Source organism: Neomonachus schauinslandi, chromosome 2 (assembly GCF_002201575.2).
Source record: "Neomonachus schauinslandi chromosome 2, ASM220157v2, whole genome shotgun sequence".
NCBI classification, from domain to species: domain Eukaryota; kingdom Metazoa; phylum Chordata; class Mammalia; order Carnivora; family Phocidae; genus Neomonachus; species Neomonachus schauinslandi.
This window is the reverse complement of record NC_058404.1, coordinates 170760810-170788798: the sequence shown is the minus strand read 5'-3', so window position 1 is coordinate 170788798 and position 27989 is coordinate 170760810. Positions and strand designations below refer to the sequence as shown.

At 34.3% G+C, this 27989-nt stretch overlaps 1 protein-coding gene across 3 annotated transcripts in view; it reads right to left on the bottom strand.

The window, feature by feature from the left end:
* PDS5A (PDS5 cohesin associated factor A) overlaps window positions 1–27989 on the bottom strand; it is a 133020-nt gene that overhangs the window by 52829 nt on the left and 52202 nt on the right. For all 3 annotated transcript variants that reach the window (XM_021701589.2, XM_044912998.1, XM_021701588.1), the window contains exons 8-17: window positions 26068–26208; window positions 22984–23099; window positions 20534–20628; window positions 19486–19631; window positions 16997–17148; window positions 15345–15458; window positions 12726–12807; window positions 11339–11387; window positions 10965–11104; window positions 3483–3598 (exon numbers count right to left, since the gene is read on the bottom strand). In XM_021701589.2, coding sequence (XP_021557264.1) covers window positions 3483–3598; window positions 10965–11104; window positions 11339–11387; window positions 12726–12807; window positions 15345–15458; window positions 16997–17148; window positions 19486–19631; window positions 20534–20628; window positions 22984–23099; window positions 26068–26208 — 1151 coding nt within the window. The remainder of the gene's footprint in view (window positions 1–3482; window positions 3599–10964; window positions 11105–11338; window positions 11388–12725; window positions 12808–15344; window positions 15459–16996; window positions 17149–19485; window positions 19632–20533; window positions 20629–22983; window positions 23100–26067; window positions 26209–27989) is intronic.

The following is a 27989-nucleotide window of genomic DNA, read 5'->3' as shown; positions in this document are numbered from 1 at the left end:
GTTAAAGTACATGCAATTTTCTAACTACTTCTTGATTCCTTCTGCCTTTGTTTTGTCTTTTTTTTTTTTTTTAAAGATTTTATTTATTTATTTGACAGAGACAGAGATAGCGAGAGCAGAACACAAGCAGGGGGAGTGGGAGAGGGACAAACAGGCTTCCTGCCAGGCAGGGTGCCTGATGTGGGACTCGATCCCAGGACCCTGGGACCATGACCCAAGCCGAAGGCAGACGCTTAACGACTGAGCCACCCAGGCGCCCTGTTTTGTCTATCTTTTCTTCCTAGAATAGCTACTAACAATTCCAGTTGTTATTGTAATGTATTCTTTTTTTTTTTTTTTAAAGATTTTATTTATTTATTTGAGAGAGAGAATGAGAGACAGAGAGCATGAGAGGGAGGAGGGTCAGAGGGAGAAGCAGACTCCCTGCCGAGCAGGGAGCCCGATGCGGGACTCGATCCCGGGACTCCAGGATCATGACCTGAGCCGAAGGCAGCCGCTTAACCAACTGAGCCACCCAGGCGCCCTGTAATGTATTATTCTTATTTTAAACATAAGGACATTAAAGCTCAGAGCAGCTTAAATAATTTACCCCAGGACACAGGGCTAGTGGCCTGGGCTGCTCTCCCCCTGCAGTCTTCACCTGGCCACCCTCCATAATTCCTACTCATCTTCCATTACCCATTTATGTGTGATCTATTTCAGAGCCTTCCCTAACAACAAATCCATCCCACACAATTTGGGTTATATAACGAACCTTCTCCAGTTACCCAATGTATTTTACAAACTGCTCCATTAAATGTATGTTACATGAATAAACCCTCTATGTGTAATTTAATAGTCCATGAAGAGGTGATTATACAGAAAGAATATTATATGACATACATATTTCTCATTAAAATTAATAAATTGGAATTTTGCATATAATTAGTCTCTCAGAAACCCTAACCATAGGTTCATTTCTCTGAGCCTTAACACCTATGATGTTACTGAAAAAATTGAGTTTTTGGTCTTTTAGACTGGAGATCAACCACTAGCTTATATAATTTACTAAAGTAATGAAACCCTATGAAGCTTCATGGAAACAAACAGCAAATGCCATTATATGTCTCTTTCAAAGTCAATATGCAAAGGCAAGAGTACTACTACATGTACTATATCCTTGATTTACCTCATTAGAATTAAATGGCATAGAGCAAAGGACACTGACATCAAAAATAATAAATCTGGTGGGAATATAAATGATATGGCCACTGTGGAAAACAGTATGGAGGTTCCTCAAAAAATTAAATATAGAAACACCATATGATCCAATAATTAAACTACTGCATATTTACCCAAAGAAAATGAAAACACTAATTTGAAAAGATATATGCACCCCTTTGTTTACTGCAGCATTATTTATAACAGTCAAGACATAGAAACAACCTAAGTGTCCACTGATAGATGAATGGATAAAGAAGATGCAGTACACACATACACACGAATATTATGCAGCCATAAAAAGGGATGAACTCTTGTCATTTGCAACAACATGACGGACCTACAGGGTATTACGCTAAGTGAAATAAGTCGGACTGAGAAAGACAAATGCCATATGATTTACTCATATGTGGAATCTAAAAAAAATGAATAAACAAACAAAAAGCAGAATCAGACCTATAGATACAGAGAACTGATGGTTGCCAGAGGGAAGAGGGATGGAGGGATAGGCAAAATGAATGAAGAGGAGTGGGAGATACTGGCTTCTAGTTATGGAATAAGTCATGGGAATAAAAGGTACAGCATAGGGAATATAGTTCATGATATTGTAATATCACTGTATGGTGACACATGGGAGCTATATTTGTGGTGAGCCACAGCATTAGAGATGTTGAATCACTATGTTGTATACCTGAAATTAATGTAACATTGTGTGTGAAGTATACACAAATAAAAAGAATTAAAAATTACTGCCATCCTTTGGAAAAATCAATCAATCAATCTATGGTTTTTGCCATTACCCAGCTGTGAACAAACCATTTACTCTTTGAAAACCTTAGTTTTCTTATTTGCAAATAAGGAAATTAAAGAAAAAGGAATTCTTAGTCAAAAAGGAAAAAGACAAACATCGCTGTTATTAGCTGAATTGCATACCCCAAATTCATATGTTGAAGTCTAACCAGTACGTGATGCGACTGTACTTGAAATGAGGGCCTTAAAGGAGATAATTAAGGTAAAATGAGGTGAAATGTGTGGGACATTATCCAATATGACTATTGTCCTTATATGAAGAGAAGATTAGGACACAGATAATGTGAGACCTTGTGAAGAGACAGCGAGAAGGAGGCCGTCTGCAAGTCAAGTAGAGAGGCTTCGGAAGAAATCAAACTTGCTGACACCTCTATCTTGGACTTCTAGCCTCCAAAACTGTGAGAAAATTAATTTCTGTTGTTTAAGTCACCCAGTCTGTGGTATTTTGTTATGGCAGCCCTAGAAAATCAATACAACTGGCATTTCAATACAACCAAAGCAGTAGTTCACATATGGTGAAGTAACTAGCTAGAACCAGCTCTCCTAATCCAAGGCTGTTTAAAAAGAGAACCAATAAAACCAAACCAAAACGAGAGAGAGAACCAGTAAGTGCTATGTAATAACCCAATATGAAAAGGAAGACATATAGCTTATCTACTATACCAGGCTACTTAGTTTTATGTGTTCTGATTCTCACAATCATCCAACAGGGAGATATGACACATATACTGAAGTTAAAAATAAAATGAAAAACTCAGATAAATTACTGGGCTTCTTTCAAAGCCACAAAACTGGTACGTAGTAGACACAGGTTGTGAAACCAGATTAGTCTAAGGGCAACTTGTGCTCTTTTCAAAATACTATTCTGTTTTCACATATCTCAAGTAAACAGTGATATATACTAAAGGAATGTTGTGTGGCCATCAAAATGGTTAAGATAACTCAAAAACTGATTGATAGCCTATAGATGTAAAATTTTCTTCTTTCTCCATTCTTAATATTCTTTTTTTTTTTTAAAGATTTTATTTATTTATTTGAGAGAGAGAGAATGAGAGAGAGAGAACACCTGAGAGGAGATAGGGTCAGAGGATGAAGCAGACTCCTGCCGAGCAGGAAGCCCGAGGCGGGACTCGATCCAGGGACTCCAGGATCATGACCTGAGCCCAAGGCAGTCGCTTAACCAACTGAGCCACCCAGGCACCCTCCATTCTTAATATTCTTAATTTCTTTAATGAGCACATATAGGCTAAAGATAAAACACAAGAGCCCTTAAAAAAATAAAAAGCACTGAAGTAAGCCAAAGACTAGAAAACAAGCAGGCCCTTCTTTCAACTTCAATGATACATCCTTCTGCCATTAAAAAGGTATACAGGGAACCTTTTTAGGTTTTCTTAGGGACCCAGAATTTAAACTTACAGCACTGTTGTTTCAGATTATATTCTATTTTTCAGTGAATATATTTCCTAGCTTACCTTATGGCTTCTGAATCAATGTGCACAGGTGCAATTCTTTCCAACAGAAATTTGACCATCTCTAGAAAAGGATTCGTTGGCTGCTTAGGATTTGCAAGTTTTCGAGCTATTTCTCTCTACAGAAAGGAAAGATTTTACCGTAAGTATGATTTACTTTCATATTTTTCAAAATAAAAATAATTATACGTATCAAAAGCATTTAAAGATTCAAAACCAGCAGAATCTGCTTTAGACCTGACTAAATTTCTGCTTTAGATCCTGACTAAAATTGTATACTCATTAAGTAATCAAAACAAAATCTGGACTGTGGGGAACAGAAAGGGGATGACACAGTATAATTTATGCCTTCTGTCTCGTATTTCTCCCATGAAGTTATTAGTAAACAATCTTTTTTAATGCTCTACTTCCAAAAAGTTAAAAATTTAAACTTTCATGGGTATGTCTTAGTTTATTTCAAAATTTATTTCAAACTAATAACATAATGTTTATTAGTTTATTTCATAATAATGTCATAATATTTTGTTTTATTTCAGTTAGTGATTTGTTTTTTTAAAGAGGGGAAGATTCGTAAGTATGTAATTATAAAGTTTTTTTTAGTTCTGGAAGAACATAGCTGATTTCAAACACAGTTGTACTACATCAAATATCTCCTACAAGGAAAACACATTATTGATGGAATTTCTAAAGAACATATTAGGACTTAATGATTATAGAACCTAATTCTCCCAAAGAAAAGGTTAAATTTACAAAATGCTGGGCATTAGGGAAAGAAGTTTAATAACAATGCTTTTAATTGAATATCTGTGATGAGTAAATGTAAATCTTGGCTGATAAGATAAAGCACATTAAAAGTGCTTTCCAAAGTATAAAGCAATAACAAATAAGAGTCATTTTATGTACTCTTTCCATAAAAAAAAGAAAAAAAAATTATATGTTCAGAGGGACAAGGGAAAAAGGAAAAAATTTCTACTGTAGTTTCAGTGACATCCTGACACATATTAATTATAAAACCAATATTAAATTAGATACCATCCATGTCTGTTAATAGAGTGTAAGTCTCAGGAAAACTTCTTAGTCATTAAGAGATGCCTGATTTATTTTGCAAGCTGTAATTAACTGAGCAAAATTTTTAGCATTTGAGAAAATAAAAGTATTTTAGTCAGTGCTCAGTCCTTACATACTTTGCTCTAACCAATAGATATACATTTTAAATCTGAATTTAAGTATGTTACTGTCTTTTGAAATCAAATCTATTTTGTGCAGGTCTCCCCAAAAGGGGATTTTTCTATCCCTAGTATAAAATTTAGTTGCTTTAACCTAAGATAAAGTCAGTGATCATTTATTAACAAATAAATCTATTGGAAAATTGCTAGACAAACTATACAGTCAGTACTTTGGAACAGATTACTAAAAGAGGAAAAACTAGGCATTAGGAGAGACAGTTACAGTAGAAAAAAATAAAGGAAATGTTAAAGGGAAAAAAATTCAAAATTATCTAATCAGTAATAACAATATAAAATACACCTATGTACATAAACAATAACACTAGACACAATGAACTTTTATTTTAAAGTAGGCTCCATGCCCATCGTGGAGCCCAACATGGGGCTTGAACTCATGACCCTGAGATCAAGACCTGAACTGAGATCAAGAGTCAGATGCTTATGCAATTGAACCACCCAGGCGCCCAACACAATTAACTTTTAAAACCTGACGTTTTTGTATTCCAATATAACCTTACATTTAGGTAATCCCTCGTAACAATATTTTATGTATGCAATATCTAGGTACTCTCTCATAACAACTACATGTGATAAGATTCTTAAGTGATACTGGGGATTAGCAGCAAGCCAAATTAGTTTGTGACAACAAAAACCAACTAATTAGTTTGTAGCAACAAGTCAACAGTTTCCTTATTTTTTTACACAAGAAAAAAAAAATACCCACACATACTTCCAATGCATAAACAAGAAATTTTATAACTGAAAAGTAGGTGACAAAGCTTCAAACAGAAGTAATCATTTGTAATCCTTTTAGGAAACGACAGCAGAAAGAAAAAAGAAAATTCTTTCTGCATCCCTGACAGTATTTCCAAAATTTCTCATCAACTATGGTAACACTGTAGATTCATACTACTACTGATATTTACTAATTACATAAATTGTTTAGTATATTAAGCACCCTTATGGAGTATCAAGGAAATAAAGAAATAGTCCCTATTTTTTTTTTTAAAGATTTTATTTGAGGGGCACCTGGGTGGCTCTTTGTTAAGCATCTGCCTTCGGCTCAGGTCATGATCCCAGGGTTCTGGGATTGAGCCCTGCATCAGGCTGCCTGCTCTGCGGGAAGCCTGCTTCTCCCTCTCCCTCTCCACTCCCCCCTACGTGGGGTCCCCCCTCTCTCGCTGTGTCTGTCAAATAAATAAAATCTAAAAAAAAAAGATTTTATTTGAGAACGCATGCGTGTGAGAACAAGTGGGGGGAGGGGCAGGGAGATAAGCAGACTCCCCACTGAGCAAGGAGCTAAAGGTAGGGCTCTATCCCAGGACTCTGAGATTATGACCTGAGCCGAAGCTTAACCGGCTGAGCCACCCAGGTGCCCCAATCCCTATTTTAACATGCTTATAATTTATTAATTTTGTTATTACAAAAATAAATAGCTTAAAAATTCTGCATCTATATATCCTTTGCTCTTCATACATTTTTTCCTTTCTCATTTTGACAATAAAAACATTTGTTAAAAAAAATAGTATTCTTTCACATACAGTGTTCCCTCTCATATACTTCTGTTGTTTTCCTAATCAAAATGTCTCCTAAGAGGATTTAACATTATCAATATTTTTTGTAGCTGGAAACAGTAAACTAGATAAAACAATTTCTCACAAGAAGCAGTTTCTAAAGGTTTAACTTTCATGTTACAGTGATCTGTTGTTTTTGGTTCGTGTGTGTGTGTGTGTGGTGGGTTTCCCCCACCAATAAGCAATTCTCTGGACACCAGGAGGATGTTACAATTCAGCTCAATTCTGACACTGTCTACCCCGAGGTAGCATCAGTTCCCACAGGTTAAGAGTTCAGTCTTAAGAGACTGTTTCCCCCCAAACCTCCAGACATCAGTTGTAAGCCCAGGTTGTTACCTATACTCCTGACCAACCGCCTGTAAATCTAGATTCCCACGACCCCCTCCTTCCTTGGGTCTGATGAACTTGCTAGAGCAACTCACAGAATTCAGAGCAAAATTTACTTACCAGATTACTGGTTTATTATAAAAGGATACAGATCTAAGAACAGCCAGATGGAAGAGATACATAGGGCAAGGTATGTGGCAAGGACAGGGAACTCCCATTCCCTCTGTGAGCCTGCCCCCTCACCCCAAATCTCCACATGTCCACCGACCCGGAAGCCTCTCTGAATCTTGTCTTTTTTAAGTCTTTAATGGAGGCTTCATTACATGGGTTTGATGATCAAATCATTGGCAACTGGTGACTGAACTCAATTTCCAGCCCCTCTCCCCTTCTCTGATGTCAGAGGGTAGGACTGACAGTTCCAATCCACTAATCATGTGACTGGCTACACAGGGAACCACTCCCCACCCTTAGCTGAGCTCCCAAAGGCACCTCATTAACATAACAAAAGACACCGTTGCAGCTCTCAGCACTTAGGATGAGTTTTAGTCCTGTGCCAGAAATGGGGGACAAAGACCCAATATATATTTCTTACTATAAATCACATCACATCTTGTATCATTCTCACTGAACCATAGAAAGGTTAAATGAAAAGAAAACAGGAAACACTTGATGACTGTTACTAAATAGCATAACATAAGTTAGCATCTCTCTCCCCTTTCGTTCTTTTCTTCCCTACCTCCTCCAGGAACTATACCTATGCTAATATATATGAACCAGCCTTAAATTTCAGACTTCTAAACACAACTGCTGCGAGGCCACACATCGTTATCTTCTCCTACCCTTCAAACATCTTCTCTGATAACCAATCACTCAAACTAGAAATACAGGAGTCATTTTTGATGTAGTGGTCTAATCCATACTCATCCTTTAAGATTCGATTCAGGAATCCCTTATTCTAGAATAAGCTATTCCCATTTCCACCCCTGCCTGGGACGGCTACTGTTCCTTTGTGTTACCAAAGTGCATGATTCTATCAGAATACTTACCACCCTGTATTCTCTATTGAGATATTTGCCTGCCTCTGTCATCTAAACTGCAACCCCAGTGAGAGACCATGTATAATACATTTACTAAATTACGCAGTGAACTATAACGGTGTAGACTTGATCAAGGGACAACCCAAAGTTTGGCCTTCAGAAGATACAATGCATATTCAGATAATCTTGTAGGGAAGGGTTTTTTAAGGTGTGGTCCATGGACGACTTGTATCATAATCACTTTGAGACTGTTAAAAAGATGGAGATTAAGGATCCCTCTCTACTTATTTTAAAAATTCCTAGTGTTTGTCATAAATATGTAACACCATAAGAATTACTTTTCATTCACATCTTATAGGGCAGTGCAAGGGGTCTTGTATTAGGTCATATATAAAATTTCATCTTATCTTATTCTAACATATTATGAGGTTGATAATATTTATAGATGAAGAAAAGGAAGCTCAGAAATATTGAGTAACTAACAGTCACAATGGCAATAAATGGTCTAGCTGAAATTCAAACCTAGGACACTCTCAAATGCTCAATTAATAAGCTTCCTTTCCAGGAATTTAGGTCATAGGGAGGTGTTAGAGCAAAAAATAGCAAGCAGAGCTCATGCTATGGCAAATATGTGATCCTTCTCTAGGACCAAGGTGTGGAAACTCAAAACCTGAAGTCCAAAGGAAAAGCAAATCTATTCGGCACATATCATAACAGACTGCTCATCCTCTCTTACTATAGCATCATGTATATATGTATTAATCCACAGTATGTGTCTATTGTAATTCCTTGCTCAAAGTATTTGATCTCCATTCCGACAAATTCTGGTACTGAGTAATGCTCACCTCTTGAGAAGAAGTGACTGTCATTTAGAAAAAAAGGAAGTGGTAGTATATACACATTAGCAGGGGACAGAGAGGGACTCTCAGAGAAAGAATGAAAGCTACATAGAGGGACAGAAACTAAATTTTATGTTTGTATACTTCTTTATTCTTTTCTTCAACTTCAGAATGAAACTGTCAGGAAAAGAGGAATGTGATACTAGAGGGTATATATAACTAGTACCAGCAGTCCTTGCGGAGAAAGACAAAATGATATAGATATTCTGGAAAACAGCAAAAACTCTTCTAACAGTGGTCATTTTCCAGAGTGTTTAAAGGGTATTATAAATCCTATTTTATACTCAAGAATACACAGATATGTTAAATAATGTGCTCAGAATACACAATGTTAATGTAAAAGCCAGAAATTACTGTGAAACTTCCACCAAATAAACTAAAAAACATGAATAGCAGAAATTTTTTCTTCTAGAAAAGAATTCTATTAGCTATTCTGTGGACCATTACTTAAAATATCTTCAGAATAACTTCCCCCCCCCCCAAAAAAAGTATCATTACCATGCTCTTTCCAGTGCAACTGTGGTCCTCATCTCTACTTTCTTGGTTGCTAAAATCAGGAGTGCTGATTGGCTGCACTGCATGGCTGTGGTATTCATCCTGAGATATTTTGGTTACAAACATCTGTTTTGCATATACTTTTTGGATTTGGAAACTCTTAGATATTTATGGTCTGACAAATATTAGGAATTCATGTTATTGCCATTTTCCCAAACTCACGCTCAATTTCTGTTTTCTCAGACCAAAAACACCACTTGATTGTTCTTTCTCAAGGTCATTTGTTGAGCAGTACTCAGTTTGTACTGGATCTTCCTACAAACAATGGAATATATACAAAAAACACTACTGAGGACCTATGAGATCTAGACTCTACCTGCAGCTCAGCCACTATCACCAGCTATAAAATACTGGACGAGAAACCTTAAAATCCAATGTCTTTATTTGTAAAATGAAGTGGTTAAAACAACTCTTTTTTTTTAAAGATTTTATTTATTTGAGAGAGCGAGAGCGAGTGAGCAAGCACACGCATGTAAGCCAGGGGAGGCACAGAGGGAGGGGGGGGGGGGGAGAGAGAGAGAGAGAAAGAGAAAGAGAATCCCAAGGGGACTCTGTACTGAGCGCTGAGCCCGACATGGGGCTCCATCTCATGACTCTGAGATCATGACCTGGGCCGAAATCAAGAGTTGGACGTTTAACTGACTGAGCCAGACAAGTGCCCCTACACCAACTATTTCTAAGGTCTTCTCAAAATATTTCATTCTATGACCCAATTATATTAGTAGAGACCCTGTAGGACACAGTACTCTGGAACTAGAATCCTAAATGCCAAAGACATAAATGCAACCTTTAACTGTTTTCAGCAAACCACCCAGCACTTGGCATATCCTCATCCCTAGACCCAAGAGAAGAGTCCACTGTTCTCTTCCCTAAATTAGCTTCCCCTCTTCTCTTCCTAATCCTTTTTTTTTAAATCCACTTAGAGACCTAATATCCCTAGAATGAGTAAAAAAAATACCTATTCCATGCTCTCAGACGACTTCGTATATACATCTATTATAGTCCTCACCCCTTTAACACACAAATAATTATTGCACTCTAATTCTTTTTAGAACAAAGTTAGACATAAATATCTGAAATAATTTTCCTTTCTCTTATTCAGCTCTGTAAGCCTGGTCACAAACATAATGGTTGTAACATACGTAATACCATAGAAATACAATTTATTTAAATCCTAAAGGTCAGTGCTGGGCCAGGTATTAGGATATATATACACAGATACACACACAAAATCTTCTAACAATCCTATGAGTTTTTTAATGTTTATAGATGAGAAAAATGAGGCTACAAAATATTGAAGAAAAAGGTCACACTGGTAGTAAATGGTATAGCTGAAATTCAAACACAAAACTCTCATAAAATGCTGTATAAATGAATGGATGAAGTTTTCCTTCCTGATATTTTCAATGAATACTGGTTTTCTATAAAATAAAGAATCCAGGAATAGAATGAAGACAAAAGCCTAAATAGGAATTACCTTATCTATAAATGCATATATGGCAATGTAACTGTTGCTAATTTATTGACAAGGGTTATTTCCATGCTAATACATGAGTGAAGAAAATGCATACACACATAAGCATTTAGAAAATTCTATTTACTTAACAAACGTCTACTAAATACAAAGCATACTGTTTTGCTCAATTCCTAGGACCAAACTCCCTGGCTTAGTTCTCTAGTGTTTTTCCTGGAATTTGGTTAAACAGTGGTAAGAGAGCTAAGCTGACCACAGATATACTCCTGGGTAATTTAGAGTTCACAATATTGTTAAATTAACACAAATAATTTATGTAAAGCAGACTTTAATGAAATATAAATTTCAACAAGCGAAGCTAAAAGAACACATGTAGAAGTATAATTTACTAACCACACAAACATCTGCCTGTTTGCATGAACAGGTTGGGCTGATTAATAACTCCAGCTGAGACCGCAATTTCTCATCATCACCGAGAACCTGGTTAAATTTCTTCACAAAATCTTGTGCTTTCCCAGGGTCAGGCAAATTCTCTATAAAATTGAAAGAGAATCAGTATTATAAAATAAAAACTACTATACTAAACTAAAAGCAAGTGGTCTTAAAAATTATGCTGAGCTATCAAAAAACAATCAGCCTAACTGGTTCTTAGAAATAAAATTAAGAGGATTATTTTCTCTTACTTAGTATTAAATTGATAGTCCCATTATGTAAATTGTCTGTTTTGATGTTTATTATATACATATGGAGTGAATAAACAAACTCACTTGCTATGGTCATCAGTTTTCCAAACATGGCAGAACAGTTAGCCTCTGACTGAAATTTAAAACAAAAACAGAAGTCATATTTGCTACCAAATTTCTGTAAGAAAATCCAATTACACATTTTTAAAGAAAAAAACAAAACAAAACAAAACAAAAAACACCACACACTAAAAAAAAACAACAAAAAAACAAAACAAAACAAACCAAAAAACACCACACACTAGCCACCAGAAAATCTACGCCCCAAGTTGGTAACAAAGAATTGTGGAGTAGCAACAACTACTAAGTTAGGACAAACAGAAGGAAAGGTGATGTCAAAAAGAGGTTTTTAAAAATTAAAAAGGAGTAACATAACTTCCATAGGGAAAACATCTTGCCAGAAGACTGAACTGAAGATAACTGAAACAATTATGGTCATCAAAACTACTGTGAAGCGATACATCAAAGAAAATTAACTAAAAATGTGACGAGTAGAAAAAAATTTCTTCCTGAAGAGTTCTATTAACTATTTTGTGGCCTATTACTTAAATAACCTCAGAATACCACCTGCCTCCCAAAAAGTAATTCTGTATAGTCCAGCACAATAAAGTTATTACCTTATTACTAAATTTGTACGAAATTTGAATAATTTGGATCAGAAATTGGTAAACTATGGTCCTATAGACCATCTGTTATTGTTCAAGTTTTGCGGAAACACAGTTACATTTGTTCACTTACATATTGTCTATGACTGCTTTTGCAATTTTATAAAGGCAGAGTTGAGGAGTTCACCAGACTTTATGGCTGGTAAAGCCCAAGTTTTTACAATCTGATCATTTACAAAAAATTTTGCCAACCCTTGCTTTAGCATCAATAGACCCTTGAAGGGTCTCTGTCTATAATTTCCTAGTTAAGAACACTTATTCTAGTAGCAAACACACTTAGAAGTATATTAAGAAATTATTCAAGTTTCTTTCCCCCCCCATCTTCCAGAAGACACTGGGCAAAATTTTTTTGTTAATTTGACTTTGCCATATTTATAGAACTGGTACCTAAATTTGATAGTGACTACACTGAAGGACCCAAAATCATGGAGTAAAAAAAAATCATGATTTCTCATAAAATTTTATCTGATGTTTAATTCTAATTATTTGAAAACTGATGAACCATGTATAAATTCTTAGTATCTGAAATGATAAACTAGAAATTACCATTTCTTTGTTCATACTAGAAAATAAGATTTTGTTATATTCATTTACAGTTAAAATTTAGCTTGGAAAACTAGAGAAATTATGTGTAACCGACATTTGGAAAACACTTGAAAGTTTTTACTTGCTTCATTATATGTAATTACAGAAAAACTGAATAATGACCATAACAAACTATTAATTTAAACAAATCATGAACCTACTGTAGGTTGCTTGTGCAAATCCAATAGTTCTCGTACATGACTTCTAAGCATGTTCTGACACTTCCACATTTCATTGAGAGCTCTGTTAAGTTATAAATATGAAAAAAATATGTAATATAACAATCTGGTAATTATTCAACTTTACTACTTTTCTTGTTGCATGGGATAGATACACTATGCTTCTACATCTACCTAAAATTTTAAGCACCAGCACTTATTTATAGGATTAAGACAGGTTAGCTTAAAATAGTATATAAAAAACTTCTTATGAGAGAAAATATTTGAGAAGTTTAGAAGGATGAATAGGATCTTTCTAGGTAAATGGGGACTGAAAGACATTTTTTTTTAAAAAGATTTTATTTGAGAGAGAGAGAGAGAAAGAAAGCTTGAGCATGAGCTGGGGGGAGGGGCAGAGAGGGAGAAGTAGACTCCCTGCTGGGCGGGGAGCCAAATGTGGGGCTTGAACCCAGGACCCTGAGATCATGACCTGAGCCAAGGGGAGACGCTTAACGGACTGAGCCACCCAGGCGCCTGGGGACTGAAAGACATTCTAAGCAGGGGAAACTAGAATGTTCCGGTACCAAAAAAAAAAGATAAAATGTCATCAAAATGCCTGGGATAGGTAACTTAAACGTTTTTTTACAGATTTGGAGCACAGAGTGTGAATGGAGTAGCATCAGGAAGCTGGAACATACTGCAGAAAAGGATCAGATCATAAAGGCATTTTCATGGCAGGCTAAGAGGTATTCATGAAGGGCCGTAGAAATAACCTTAGAAATGATGTAGATTCAAGACACCAAATTTAACTTGAGTGTGTTTATTATTCTACACTTCTTTCTCTCCATGAAAGCAGATTTTCTTCTCTCACAAACCCAGTCCATAATTCCAGGTGCCCAGAGGGATCTCTGAGACATTAGTCTACGTTGGAGTATTATTTGCCAATATTTTGAAATATAAAGAGACCAAAACCTTAGGCTAGGGATTTACTACGTAGGGTGAGCATTAGGAATTACCTGAAAATTAAAAAAAAAAAATGATGGCTAATGCCTCCTAATATAATACACTAAGGATACAACGTTACCTCTGTAGAATTTCTGCTGAAAATGCATAATCCCAATCTAATGAGGAAACACTGGATGAACCCCAATTGAGGAAATATTCTACAAAATTGGACTGGACCATGCAATACTCTTCCCCAACCATCAAAGTTGTAAGAGACAAAGACTGAGGAATGGCTCCAAATTAAGAAACTAGAGACATATGACAATGTAATATACAATCTATAATCCCAGAAAAGAAAAAAAAACCCATAAAGCACATTATTGGAACAACTGAGGAAACTTAAATACACATTAGACAATAATATTGTATCAATGTTAAATCTCTTGATTTTGATAACAGTACTCTGGTCATATAAGAGAATATCCTTGTTCTTAGGGAATATACACTGAAATATTTAGGGGTAAAGGGATCTAATGTCTGCAAATTACTCTCAAATGGTTCAGAAGAAAATATTTATGTAGGGATAAAGAAAAAGTATATGCAAATGGCAAAGTGATAAAGCAAATGATGAATCTAGGTAAAATGCTTTGTACTATTTCCGCAACTTCTCTGTAAGTTTGAAATTATATGGAAGTTAAAAAACAAATACATAAAATATAATATACACACAATATAGTAATACACACACACACACAAGCTGAGGTTCTTTTCAGAAGAATCAAAATTCTTAGTGACGAGACGTGTTTACTTTTTTTTTTTTTAAGATTTTATTTATTTATTTGACAGAGAGATAGAAGAGCACAAGCAGAGGGAATGGCAGAGGGAGAGGGAGAAGCAGACCTCCCGCTGAGCAGGGAGCCCGATGCGGGACTCAATCCCAGGACTCTGGGATCATGACCCGAGCCGAAGGCAGACGCTTAACCATCTGAGCCACCCAGGCGCCCACGTGTTTACTTTTTTAAAAAGCTTTATTACAGTGGAGTGACCACACATCCTAGTTGGCCTGGGACAGTTAAAGTTTATGCCAATTGCCTAATCAAAAATATTAATAGTGCCTTTCTGTTTCAAAAATAACCCGGTTCGAACAACCAATCACATGGTCATTCTACACAGAGTGATCTCAATATACTTTCCTGATTAAGAAGCAGTATTTAGTTCTTAGGATTAGTATTGTAAAGCTCCAATAGTGTAATTTAGATCCCTGTGAACAGGTAGACAAAAGTAATTTTGACATGGGGATTTCTTTGAATCCCTGAAACTGTATTATTGACTCAGTTGCCAAATATGTCTATGCATATAGGATTATTTTTTGCTTTTAATTTATCTAAACTTACAAATTTTTCTGTATAAACATTTATCTTTCTTTCTTCCTTGAGAGAGCATGTGTGAGTGCGGGGGGGGAAGAGGGGGACAAAGGGAGAGAATCTTAATCAAGCTCCATGCCCAGCCTGTGGCAAAATCTGAACCAAAATCAGGAGTCAGACCCTACTGACTGAGCCACCCAGGCGCCCCTGAGGTTTTTGATTCAACTAGAAGAAGCAACAACCCTATCAACAATTAGATAAGGTAATTTTATAAAATCTTTAACTCCAAACAATCATTTAAAAAGTAACTTACTTGACAGCATTTGGATCCAAACTAGCATATAAGTAATACAAGCATTTCATTCTCTCTTCTGTTTCCAGGTTGTGGGGGACAAGATACTGTGCAAAGATTTTCTCTACCAACAGTCTATGAAACAAAAAAATCCCAGTTACAATTATTCTTTTATTTTCAGAAGCAATAGCCCTTTTATATTTTAACCATCTCATGCAAAGATACCAGACCTATGTGTGTAAATACAATGGAAAAGATTAGTAGGTGACTGGTGCCTTTCCTTGGAGTATGATTTTTATTTGATTGCTGTTGGTTTTGTTTTGTTTTGTTTTTGAGTAATCTCTGCGCCCAATGTGGGGCTCGAACTCATGAAATCACGAGTTGCGTGCTCTACTGACTGAGACAGGCAGGCACCCTGGAATATAGTTATTTTAAAATTTAGAGCTGTGGTTGCTATTTGTGGCTTTACTTTCTGTCAGTATGGAATATTTGTTCTAAAAGGGTTATACGTTATCCTTAAACACAGGGTGCTAGGCTGTTCCAGCTATTCTTCATCAGTCCTGAGGTATAGGAAATTACTTAACACTACATATAAAGCTACGATCAAGAACAGCTAATTCTCAGAAAAACAAAACAAAAAACTCAAATCCAAAACCAAAAAAACCCCAACACACACACACACACACACAAAAACATTGACTTCCTCCAATTACAATCCAACTCCTTTCCCATGTCGTCATTTAATAAAATCAGGGGGATCTTCCTTAGTATTACTTCCCGAAAATTTAGCTTTTCCTGTGCACATCTGATCTCTCTTCTCTCCACAGTTTAAATTCCTTAACGATACTGGAATAACCTTCTTGCTAAGCTTATATTTATTATTCAGAACCATCAGAATAAGACAATACAAGAAATCCTCATTAATCAATGAAATACACAGCCAGTGATGCTGAAGTAATCAGTCTAATTCTATCAAACATTGCAAAGTACTTTGCAAAAACCAAAATCATTACTATAACCCAATATAGAATTACAAGTAACATTCAAAAAATGATAACAATGTAAGTCCTTAACACAAGAAAAAAAATTTTGTAACTAAATATGGGGATGGATGTTAAGTTGACATACTGTGGTGATCTTTTTCCAATATATACAAATATAGAATCATTATGTTATACACCTGAAATTAATGTTATGTGTCGAGTATACCTCAATAAAAAAACACCGTAGTACTTCCTCTATTGATACTTACAGTGTTGCAAAAAAGTAAAAATAATAACTAGCAGTTACTGAATAGTCCCATATTGACAGGCATTGGGTTAGGGAGCTTTACGTTCATTTTTTATTTAATCCACATGACCATCTTGCATTGAAAGCTTTATTATTACTTTTTAGATAAAACCCAAGGTGCACAGAAGTCAGTTGTGCAGAAGCACACATCTAATAAGGGGCAGAATGAACATTTGGTCTCTGGTCTGACTCCAAAGTCCATACCTACTTCACTAATGATGCTACCTGACAATTTGTGTCAGAGTCTTATTTAAACATAGAATGTATAAATATGCAGAAAGTGACTTCCAAATTTAGAAATTAAAAAATTAAAAAGTATATTATATGTCAAAAAGTTAAAAGCACTTTTATATTCAACCATTCTACCAACATGTCAGACTCACTTGTCATCGATGCTATTCTGATAATAAATATGCAAAAGCTTGTCTTTTATCCAGCTGACTTTCTCTGCAGCTTCCTTTCCCGCTTCACCATGAAGGCAGTATTTCTTATAAAGCTGAGCCAGACCCATCATAGCTTCTTTTCTTACTCGCCACTAAAAAGTATAAAGTTTACTGAATGAGTGAGATACCAAACTTTAGTATACTAATCTGCAAAAACTGGCATTTCTTCACTAGGTTTTACAATCATATGTACATAAGCTGGCATAGTATTTATTTTCCTAAGAAGCAACAAGTTGCTTTACCAACAATTTTGAATACATATATATTTATAAATCAGACTATTTTAAAAATTGTTGAATGCAAATACTATTAAATCACCTACCAATTTTTTATTTCACTCACAGCCAAGCAATCGGTAGTAAATCTTACAGATGATTTCATTAGATTCTGTCTAAAAAAATTTGCCCAAGTTTTAAAAGTGATAAAAGGTAAAAGAGAAAGTGTGATTTACTCTGCAACCAAAAGCCCTATCATCTGGAATATTTTATCCTAATTACATTCCTTTTGATATTAACTCAGAATAAAAACAAAATTTAGTATCAAGATCCCAGAATTACGAAGTTGGAAAGAACCTTAGTGATCATTTTAAGTGAACTTCCTTACTTTATAGATTAAAAGGGCAAATGATTTACCTAGCCACATACTAGTTAGTGGAAGAAGACTCTTTGGGACTTCCAGAGACTGGAACAGTTTGCTAGGAGGAAAGAAAGGTGGCAGGAAGAAGGTCGATAAAAAAGGAGACTATAAAAACCTACAGTTAGAACCATGACAGTGAGAGGTAATAAAAAAAAAGATATTTGTCTCAATAACAAATCAGAGCATACGATCTTTGGTTTATTTACATTAATATTTCTTTATAATCTTTTGTATAATTTCTTCATTTTTAGGCTATTTAGATGGAATGAAACTTTGTTCCCATATAACAGGTAACAGATGCCTTTGACATTTCTCACATGAAACCAAAGACTGTAAGCAGTGAAATCTAAGATTAAGTCCTGTCCCCACATTTTATAGGGGAGAAAACAAATTTTAGAAAGGCTATACACAAGGTCATCTAATTTACTGCACCAAAATCCGGGTCCTAAAAAATATCCAGTAGATGCTATTTTGACCATATCATGCAGCCTCAGGAAGATTCATTTATTCAACTCCTTCAGAAACTACAAACAAACATTAGTAGAAGCAGGAGTGAAAAGTTTCTAAAAGGAGGAAATAACAAAATTGGTAATACCTTAAATTGAGTGTGTGTATGGAGGTGGGGGCGGGCGGGGAGAGAGTTACCAGCTAACCACTAGGTAGAGCATCATTTCATTTAAATTAAAGCCAAGAGGAAAAACTTGTTCAAAGTTATAATCACTGATACAGTTGGACATGTTAAACAGTGCCCACATGACATATTTGCCTCCTCTAACAAAATATTTAAAAAGAACTTAAAGAATACCTCTTGCTGTATTTTATAACCAAGAAATATAATTTTACTCTGAAACTATTGCTAAAGGACACTGCTTTTTTTTTTTTTTTTTTTACGATTTATTTATTTGTCAGAGAGAGTGAGCGTGCACAAGCAGGGGGAGCGGCAGGCAGAGGGAGAGAAGCAGGCTCCCCGCCGAGCAGGTAGCCCAATGCGGGGCTTGATCCCAGGACCCTGGGATCACGACCTGAGCCGAAGGCAGACGCTTAACCGACTGAGCCATCCAGGAGCGCCAACGACACTGGTTTTATGAGGACAGTGTGTTTTCAACCATGCCTCAAATAAAACAGCACACTGCAAAGGTAACTTTTGTTAAAGATGTTAATAAGATGTCTAATCAGCCTGCCTTGCATGTCTGTCTCTTGCTTACAGTTGACCCTATACTTATAGCAACAGCTTTTGTTGTTCTTAGTACTACTCTTCCTTATCAAACCATGTTTTTAATTGTGACCACAGACAGGAAATCACACAAAAAGGTATCTGAACATACAACTATCACTTCAGCCCTTAGCTTGGTACAGCACTATAGAAGTATCACTTTCATATAAAGTATGATATTCTTTTAGTCCAATGACAGATCCAGCTAAGTTTATACAACATGGTCACTTCTGAAAATGTTAACTATAAGAAAAAAACATAGGTGATCACTCACTATTCTTTTGAAACTAGTAAGTGAAAAGGTAAAATAAAACTTTAGAAATAATTTCTATTGTCTTTAGCAAACACTTTATTTTTTAAAGATTTTATTTATTTGAGAGAGAGCGAGAGAGGGTGAGAAACAGCATGAGAGGGGAGAGGGTCAGAGGGGGAAGCAGGCTCGATGCAGGACTCGATCCCAGAACTCCGGGATCATGACTGAGCTGAAGGTGGTCGCTTAACCAACTAAGCCACCCAGGCGCCCCTAGCAAACACTTTAAATATAGTAAATTACAAAAGAATAAAATTCCTCAGATTTTACCCGTTTATCCAGTGTTCTTTCTCTTACAAAGCCCAGTAGCTGATCATTTACTAAGGCAAGGTCTCTTTTGGCAGCTGTTATTATAGTAACAATGACGTCATGACGAATAGCCTCTTCGGGATCATGTGATCTAACTTTCAAATATTCTGTAATAAGAGAAAAAAACTAAAGCTAAATGTTAGCTATGTTATTTGTCATGTTCAGAATGACAGAAAAGACTAATGCTTTAGGCTTCTATCCATACTGAAACAATGTTTGTAAAATGTGGCATGAATTAAAATCATTTTATTTTTGAGGTGGTAATACCCTATAGAATCACAAAATAAACTATACCACGCTATTTATTACTGGAGTCACATCTTAATAAATAATGTATTTTACCTCAACTGTTCTGGATAAGTCAAATCACAACAAAATATCTGATCTGTATATTCAGAACTTAAGTTATAATACAAATTAAAAGAATTAAAAGAAAAACAGTAAAAATGCTTACAGCAAGTTTGCTGACAGGTATAGTTCTGTACATTACACAATATAAAATACAGAATAACATTCTATGACCTCTAAAAAAGATTCCTAAATAATTACAATACAAACAAAACCAAAACAAAAAAATGTTTCTTTTTTGGTAAACAGCATTTTGATAAAAGCATTTATTTGCCAATACCAAATAAGCAGGTTCAAACGTTTTATGTTCAAGTGAAGAATGAGAAATTCTAGTCTACTCCAGGAGATACTTACTTTCCGGGTTATTATTAGATTATGTTACTATATTTAATTATCACATAGGTATAATGATTTGTGCCCAAACCCAATGTCTACTTCCTCAAACTCTGATTTCCAAAAAATTCTAAAAGATTACAGTATGAAGTTTTCAAGTGTAATTTTATTGTATAAACATGAAATCATTTATCAGTCCAGGACTGATAAAAATCTGAAATAGTGCCAGAGTTAAAACTTATTCAGATACTAAATTTAAGGTCAAAGGCCACATCTAAAATATATTTGTGTGGTTACTCTCATATTTATAATAAATCAGCCAGCTTACCTGTGAGATCCTTTGCTAAATCTGGGTGATTCATTAAACAGTGACTGGCAAATTTCACACTTTCTAATCTCACAGGAACGTGAATGTCATTAAATCTACATGGAAAAGGTTGCTAAAGATTAGTTGTAAGGCAAAATAATTATTTTCAAATAAGGTATATCTACAGTAGATAAGTGCCTATAAACAACAGTTACTGATTAAAAAGTGTGTTATTTTATAATGACAATATGTTCTTAAGGGAGAATATAAAAAGATAATGTAGTTCCAAAAAACATTTTTGAAAACAGAATGTTTACCATGCTAATAAAACAAACAAAAGTATAAACATATCCCCAACCCAAACTACATACTTTGTAGAGTCCCAAATTTAAGAGCCTAATTATGACACAAAACAAAAAATAAATATTTGAAACCTCCAAAATCTACTTGAAAAAAGTTTATGGGGGAAAATACTAGAGGAATAAGAGGTAGAGAGCAAATCATATGAGAGGCAGATCCAGAAGTTCAAAGGTAAGTTCATAAAATGCATGTTATGAAACTGCTTACAACGAAAAAGTTTCGTTTCCTGGGACGAACTTGTATTAAAGTACTCTTTTAAAGCTTGAGTATATTGTAAAAATGCAATAAATATGGAACACCACATGTAGACCCAAAACTTCACATAATAAAGGTAAACTTAACAACTCTCAAATTTAAAATTTATTATGGGCAATTTAAGAAACATTTGTTAATTATAAATAATGTTTTTAAATAGCAAGAAATATTTTTATTTGTAAAGTAATCTCATAAAATAACCAATTAAAAGTTATATAATAAATGTCTTTTTTAAAAAAGATTTTATTTATTTATTTGAGTGAGAGAGAGCACAAGCAGGGGAAGGGCAGAAGCAGACTCCCTGCTGAGCAGGGAGCACTATGCTCCAGGATCCCAGAATCATGACCTGCGCTGAAGGCAGATGCTTAACTGACTGAGCCACCCAGGTGCCCCAATAAATGTCTTAATAAATAAAAATAAAATAGTTAATAAATAAAAATTAAATCTTACTTTTTTCTTACTTTCTTATATAAAGATTAAAATTACAATAATTTACTTTAATAAATCTTGCATTTAGGATTTATAAATTTTCTAATTGCCAGAGAAAAATGAAAACATTACAAAGTATCAAAATACTTATTGCTAAATAATTAAAGAAAATAATACAGTAAAACAGATACACTGGTAATTTATCTTTGTTTCAATGAATTGGAGACTGATTAGAAATAGCAGTGAATGTAAAATTATGACTATAAGAAGCCTCTTTCAGTTGATTTAGTTTTTACAAGCAATCACAAGGACAGAATCACTCCTCTTGCTTATTGACAAGTATAGTTGCTTCATTCCAAGTTCTCATAAAATCAAGTTTTAATTATCCAAAATAGTCAGCATTTACAGATCTTCAGAATGGCCTGTTCTGAGCAAATTAACACTGTCAGTGTCAGAGATTTTTCAAATATTAAAATATAACTGACAAGGGGCGCCTGGGTGGCTCAGTCGTTGAGTGTCTGCCTTCGGCTCAGGTCATGATCCCAGGGTCCTGGGATCGAGCCCCGCATCAGGCTCCCTGCTCAGTTGGGAGCCTGCTTCTCCCTCTCCCACTCCCCCTGCTTGTGTTCCCTCTCTTGCTGTGTCTCTCTCTGTCAAATAAATAAATAAAATCTTTAAAAAAAAAAATTACTGACAAATCTAACTTGGGATTATTATAATGAATTTACTTTAAGAAAATTTCTAGGCCCACCTTCTGACTCAAGTGAATTAAACAATGATAAATCTAAAAGTTCTCCAGAATACTAACAGTAAAAACTGACTTTTCATGGTTTGAAGCAAGAAATGTGTAAATGGAATTCAAGAGGGAATTTGATAAATTTCATAGATTTTTCAACCTTACCATCAAGTTGAATAGATCCTAATAATTCTAAGTTTTTGAGAAGGAACATTAAAAGTTATCTGAATGAAGAGCAATGTTATTTTCAATTTCAAAATCATACCATAATACCAAATTAATTCATAACATACATCATTCAATTAGATAAGCTACAGACCTAAACAATAAACACTAGTAAATGAATATACTGCTGGACTGAAGAATGGCATGGACTGGATCATTATGTCTTCAGTCTCATGATTTAAAAATCTTAAGATGGAACATTCTCAGATGTTGCCTATCTATTTATTCTAATGACATAATTGTAGCACAGAAAGATTAAAAAGTGTTATGTGGTAAATAATAAGCATTCTTCATAAAAAATCTGATCTACAATTTATTCTCCAAGAAAGACAGCAACACAGATACTAAAAAAAAAAAACCACGTATCAATTAAAGTTTTGATACGTGTGGTTTTAATCAAATGGACCATACTGACTGGCCTCCAAAACATAAAAGTTAGAATCCATAGGATTGTATGTTCTCTTACCGTCCAAGAAAACACTGCCAAAGAGGACGATTCTGTGTTGCCAAATCAGAATCTTTAGAACCAAATAATTTAGCTAAAAGTCGAACAACAGCTAATCGCTCTTCTCCATCATTGCTCTAAGGAAAAAGAGAAAATAAATGGAGCCACAGTTTATTCATCAGATTACAGAAAACAACATGAATCATTCCTGAGAAGCTATAGTTTCATATTTCTACTTATAATGATGAGAACTTTAAAATATCATATGCTCTCATTTATTATGTGGAAATTGATGTGATTCCATGTCAGACTGTCTGTTTCTTTGTTCTTATTTCACACCCCCTCCAACTGCTAATTTATGCCTCCTTCACTGCTTGTTTGCAATCTACGCCCAGACATTGTAGAAATACGAAGATAATCATTCAATTCTAACATCCCCTAAGAGCTTAGAAAAAATTCTGTGAAGGGCAAAGCTGCAAATAATTCCCACCCTAATAAATTTTCTTTTCTTTCCTTCTCTCTCTTTTTTTTAAGTAGACTCCACACCCATTGTGGAGCCCAATGTGGGGCCTGAATTCACAACCCTGAGATCAAGAGTGCTTAACCAACTGAGCCCCCCATCCTAGTAAGTTTTCTTATAAGAAATCTTTCCTGCCATTTGAGGCTCCAACATAAAATCATATCATTTAAGGTTTTGACATATGAAATTTTAACCAAGGATCCATCCCTCTGGGGCACCTGCCTTCGGCTCGGGTCATGGTCTCAGGGTCGTGGGATCAAGCCCCACATCAGGCTCCCCGCTGAGCCAGGAGTCCGATGTGGGGCTCGATCCCAGGACCCTGGGATCATGACCTGAGCCGAAGGCAGATGCTTAACCATCTGCGCTACCCAGGCGCCCCTGGGAAAACTCATCCTAATAGAAGAACAAGAATGTTAAGATCTAAAAGGTCAGCTAAACTGAACATTACAAAAAAATCAAAACTTAGTTTGAAGTTTTTTTTTTTTTGATAAAGGCCTCCAATTTTCTTATCCTGAATCAATATATGCTATGAATTCTGTTTCAGTTTCACTAGTGATGTCACATCTTACTATAAATTAAGTTATTCTGAAACCATGTGGTGTGTGAAACTTTAAAAATCACATATTCACTAGGAAAATAAAGGGAGTAACAAAAAGCAATTGCTAATTTTTTTCAAGCATTCATATACAACGTGTGTCTAGAGTAATACCAGAAATCCAATAAAGAAATATTCATGGAAAAAGACAGCAAGTTAAAAAAATAAGGTATATGGGATATAGTCTTTGTTATGAATATCTTATCTTTCAGGAATAGGGGTTTTGTGGGTAAAACAGGCACACTTATCAAAGACGTAAAAAAGAAAACTGTATCAAGCTTTAACATTTGTAATTACAAAAATGATTTTCTTTGATAAAGTTTTTCTCCAGCAATGCAGATTAGGACCTTTTAGTAAGTCCAATCAACTAACCAACATGATTTATTTTTTTAAAGAAAAATCAGTCTATCACTTAAATGTCAAAAACTAAAATAAGTGGAAGTTTTATTCTACTTGTGACTACTTCAGTGGTTTAGTGATTATTTCAAATGATGTGACATTTTATATCTATATTTTTAACTACTGAAACTGAGTGAAAACTCACCCTCCTACCTTTTTAAAATTTAAAATATATTCCTTGAGTGAGGCTGGAATATGATTATAGTGATGGTAAATTGATTTTGGTGCAAAAATCATTTGGTGTCTCTGAGGTCGTGTCTCCCTCAGTCCACATATAGAAACCTAGAAATCTAGTTCTCAATTCCTTCCCACCATCTATCATGGCAATCTTATTTAAGGATTGAAGAGGCGTGACTTTTCATATTCAGACTCTATGAAGAGATTGAGAGAAAATATTTTAATGCCTTACACCTAGAAATAATTTGGTATGGAAACATCTTTAGGCTGTTGTTAAAATAAACTCTTAATATTAAAAAATAAAACAAAACCTTGTTCTCTGTATTTTTCATATAACAGACTTTCTTAGAAGCTTAGTATAATGTCCTTTTATACTATAAATGACAAATATTTATAATAAAGACAATATGGACAATTCTTTAATTTTTTTGGAGAGGGAGGGAAGGGGAGAAGGAGAGAGAGAATCTTAAGTAGGTTCCATGCCCAGCACTTGTGGGGGGGGGTGAAAAGCAGACTCCCCACTTAGTAGTGGAGCCTGATGGGGCTTAATCTCACAACCCTGAGATCATGACCTGAGCTGAAAGCAGGAGTTGGATGCTTAACACCAAATGAGTCATACAGGTGCCCCCAATATGGACAATTCTTAACCATCATGTATATAAATGTTCAAAGAGTGTGAAGATTGGAGTTCTAATCTCAAGTCTGTTTTAACTGTGCAACTGGGCAAAAAATATTTCATCTTAAATTTTTCATCTCAAAAATCAAAACTATAATGTTGGTCCTAACTATACCACAGTTTAAGGATCAAATAAGATACTCGATATAAAAAGCCTTTCACAAAGTCGAGAATATTAAGCAAATGTAAGCTGTTATCTCACATAGTTCAACTGGGATAGGGGATCGAGTGTCAAGTTTTTCATATTTTTTGAGGAGTTATGAATCCCTTGCTTAGTTGGCTATAAAAAATAAGATATGCCCTAAGTCATACAGTAAAATTTGTGTCCTTGATCTATACTATGGAAGGTTCATATAGTTATAATCAAGACCCTTTAAGCACTCAGTTTGAAATCTTTTGATGTTCTAAAGTATATCTACCTAATAATAAATACTATTTAATAAGTATGTATTATAAGGGATAATATCATTCTTCATATCTATTATTTGTGTCATTGTGTTTATCAGATATTTAACAACTAGGAGAGTTATAATTTTCCCATGTAATTCTCCTATTACACCCAGATGAGAGAGACTGTTTTACTGAAATGATTAAAAATGTATACCTTAACTAAATGTAAGAAGATACATTGAACTCACATTTTCTTTTAAAGAGTAAAACAATATTTATCTTTTACGAAGTTATATATAAATTTTTCTCTTAAAGCCTAAAGAGCTTAAAAATTATAGTCAGTCCTACCTTTAGTTTGAATTCAAGCTGCGGCATGACAGATAATAATAAATGAGGATCTATTGCAAAAAGTTCCTGAATCAGATCAAATACATGTTCTGACAAATCACTTACTGATGATCTTCCCAGCACCAGGACTTGATTGAAAAACTAAAGGAGATATTAAACAAAAATAAAATATCCATTTCACTTAAAAACTTGGACAGATTTTTTTTTATAAACGTGTCTAAAAAAAGATATACTTAGGCATTACATATACAACTGAAGGGGATGAAACAAAACATATTTCGATTACTAATATATGATAGAACAGTCACTAAAACAGAATAAACCTCTAAATATCTAATTATGAAAGTTTTCCAAATTAAGATAGTATTTCTAGGAATCTTCCATAAAAACAAAACAACTTTGATAGTTTATGTAATTCATTATAAAGAATTTTATAGAGAAATTTCCTTATAATAGAGAAATTTTAAAATCTCAATCTTTTATTTTCTGCCTTTTATTTATGTCTGACTAATTTTGCCATGAGTTTAGTAATAAAGAGTACTTAAAGGTGGGGGCTTTTTTTTTAATACCCAAAGTCAAATATATTTTGACTCAGAGTATCAAGAGGGAAAAAAAGTGATGATAAAAAAGCTAACTGGTAATTTAAAAGAATGCTAGAAAGAAACAAAGAGAATATCAAAAGCACAAATTAAAAGACACCTCCATTCCCTGCCAATACACAGACACACATAGGAAAAAAATATTAAATTTAAAAATGCTAAGGAGGCAGTTGCACATAACTGATGTAAGTATCTATTTTTGGTAGTATCATCAAACAATATATTTCCTTTGAAGAACAACATACATTAAAAGTTAGAAAATATTCATACTTATTATGGAGACCGTGGAAAAATAAAGTTTTAACAAGATTAAAAAATACACATATACAAAAATGATTACACATAGAACACTAATTCTGGAAGGATATATTGAAAGTCTATTGGTAATGGTTATTTCTGAGAACTGAGAATAGGGTATTCAGAGTTGAAGAGAGACACTTTTCACTATATATTTTTTTGTGAAAAGAAACTTTTCTTTTACCATGTTTAAATATTAATTTAGTAATATAAATAATACTAATAATTCATGCCATTAATATACTCTCACTTGGGTTTTTATATGTGGAAAATAATTCAACAATAGATAAATGCTACACTCAAGATGGTAACTATTAAAGGAAAACACTGAAAATATCTAAATGCAAGATAATAAGGAAATGGTTAGATAAATTATGGATATATATCAATTCAAAGAAACATTTACGGTCATTTATAAAGAAATAATTTCAAAATATAGAAATATACAGACAATTTAAAGTTTTATATAGAGTATGTAAAAAAAACAGGTGTGAGTGTGAGCAAATGTGCAATAATGGAATGAACAGATATATTAGGAAGAATTATAAATTATTTTTGATTCTAGATTATTTTATTGATTTTAAGTTAAAAAAACTTCAATAAAGTAAAAAAAAGTATTTTTATTAATATACAACAGCTAAAGAGAGAAACAAAAGAGTTCAGAGGAATGACCTAGGAAAATAAAGGTAAAGAAGAAAAGAGAAAGTCAAAGAGATCAGCATACTCAGGAGATAAAAAGATAAATTTAAATACAAAGGCAGTGAAAGAGGGGTGGGAGTTGTAGACAAGTTTCTATAAAATATCCTATATCTTATGCCATTTAAAAATAATGTCAAAGCTTATATAATTATTCTTATATAATACTGCACTTGGTCACATCTGGATACATCAGTTCTTTTATGTATTTGTTTTAAAGAGATGAAACTGTTTATAGGCTAAACAAAACTATATGTGAAAGGTCTCAATAAATTAATACAATGGATTAAGAATTATACAATTATGGAAAAAATATAAACAGAAATACAT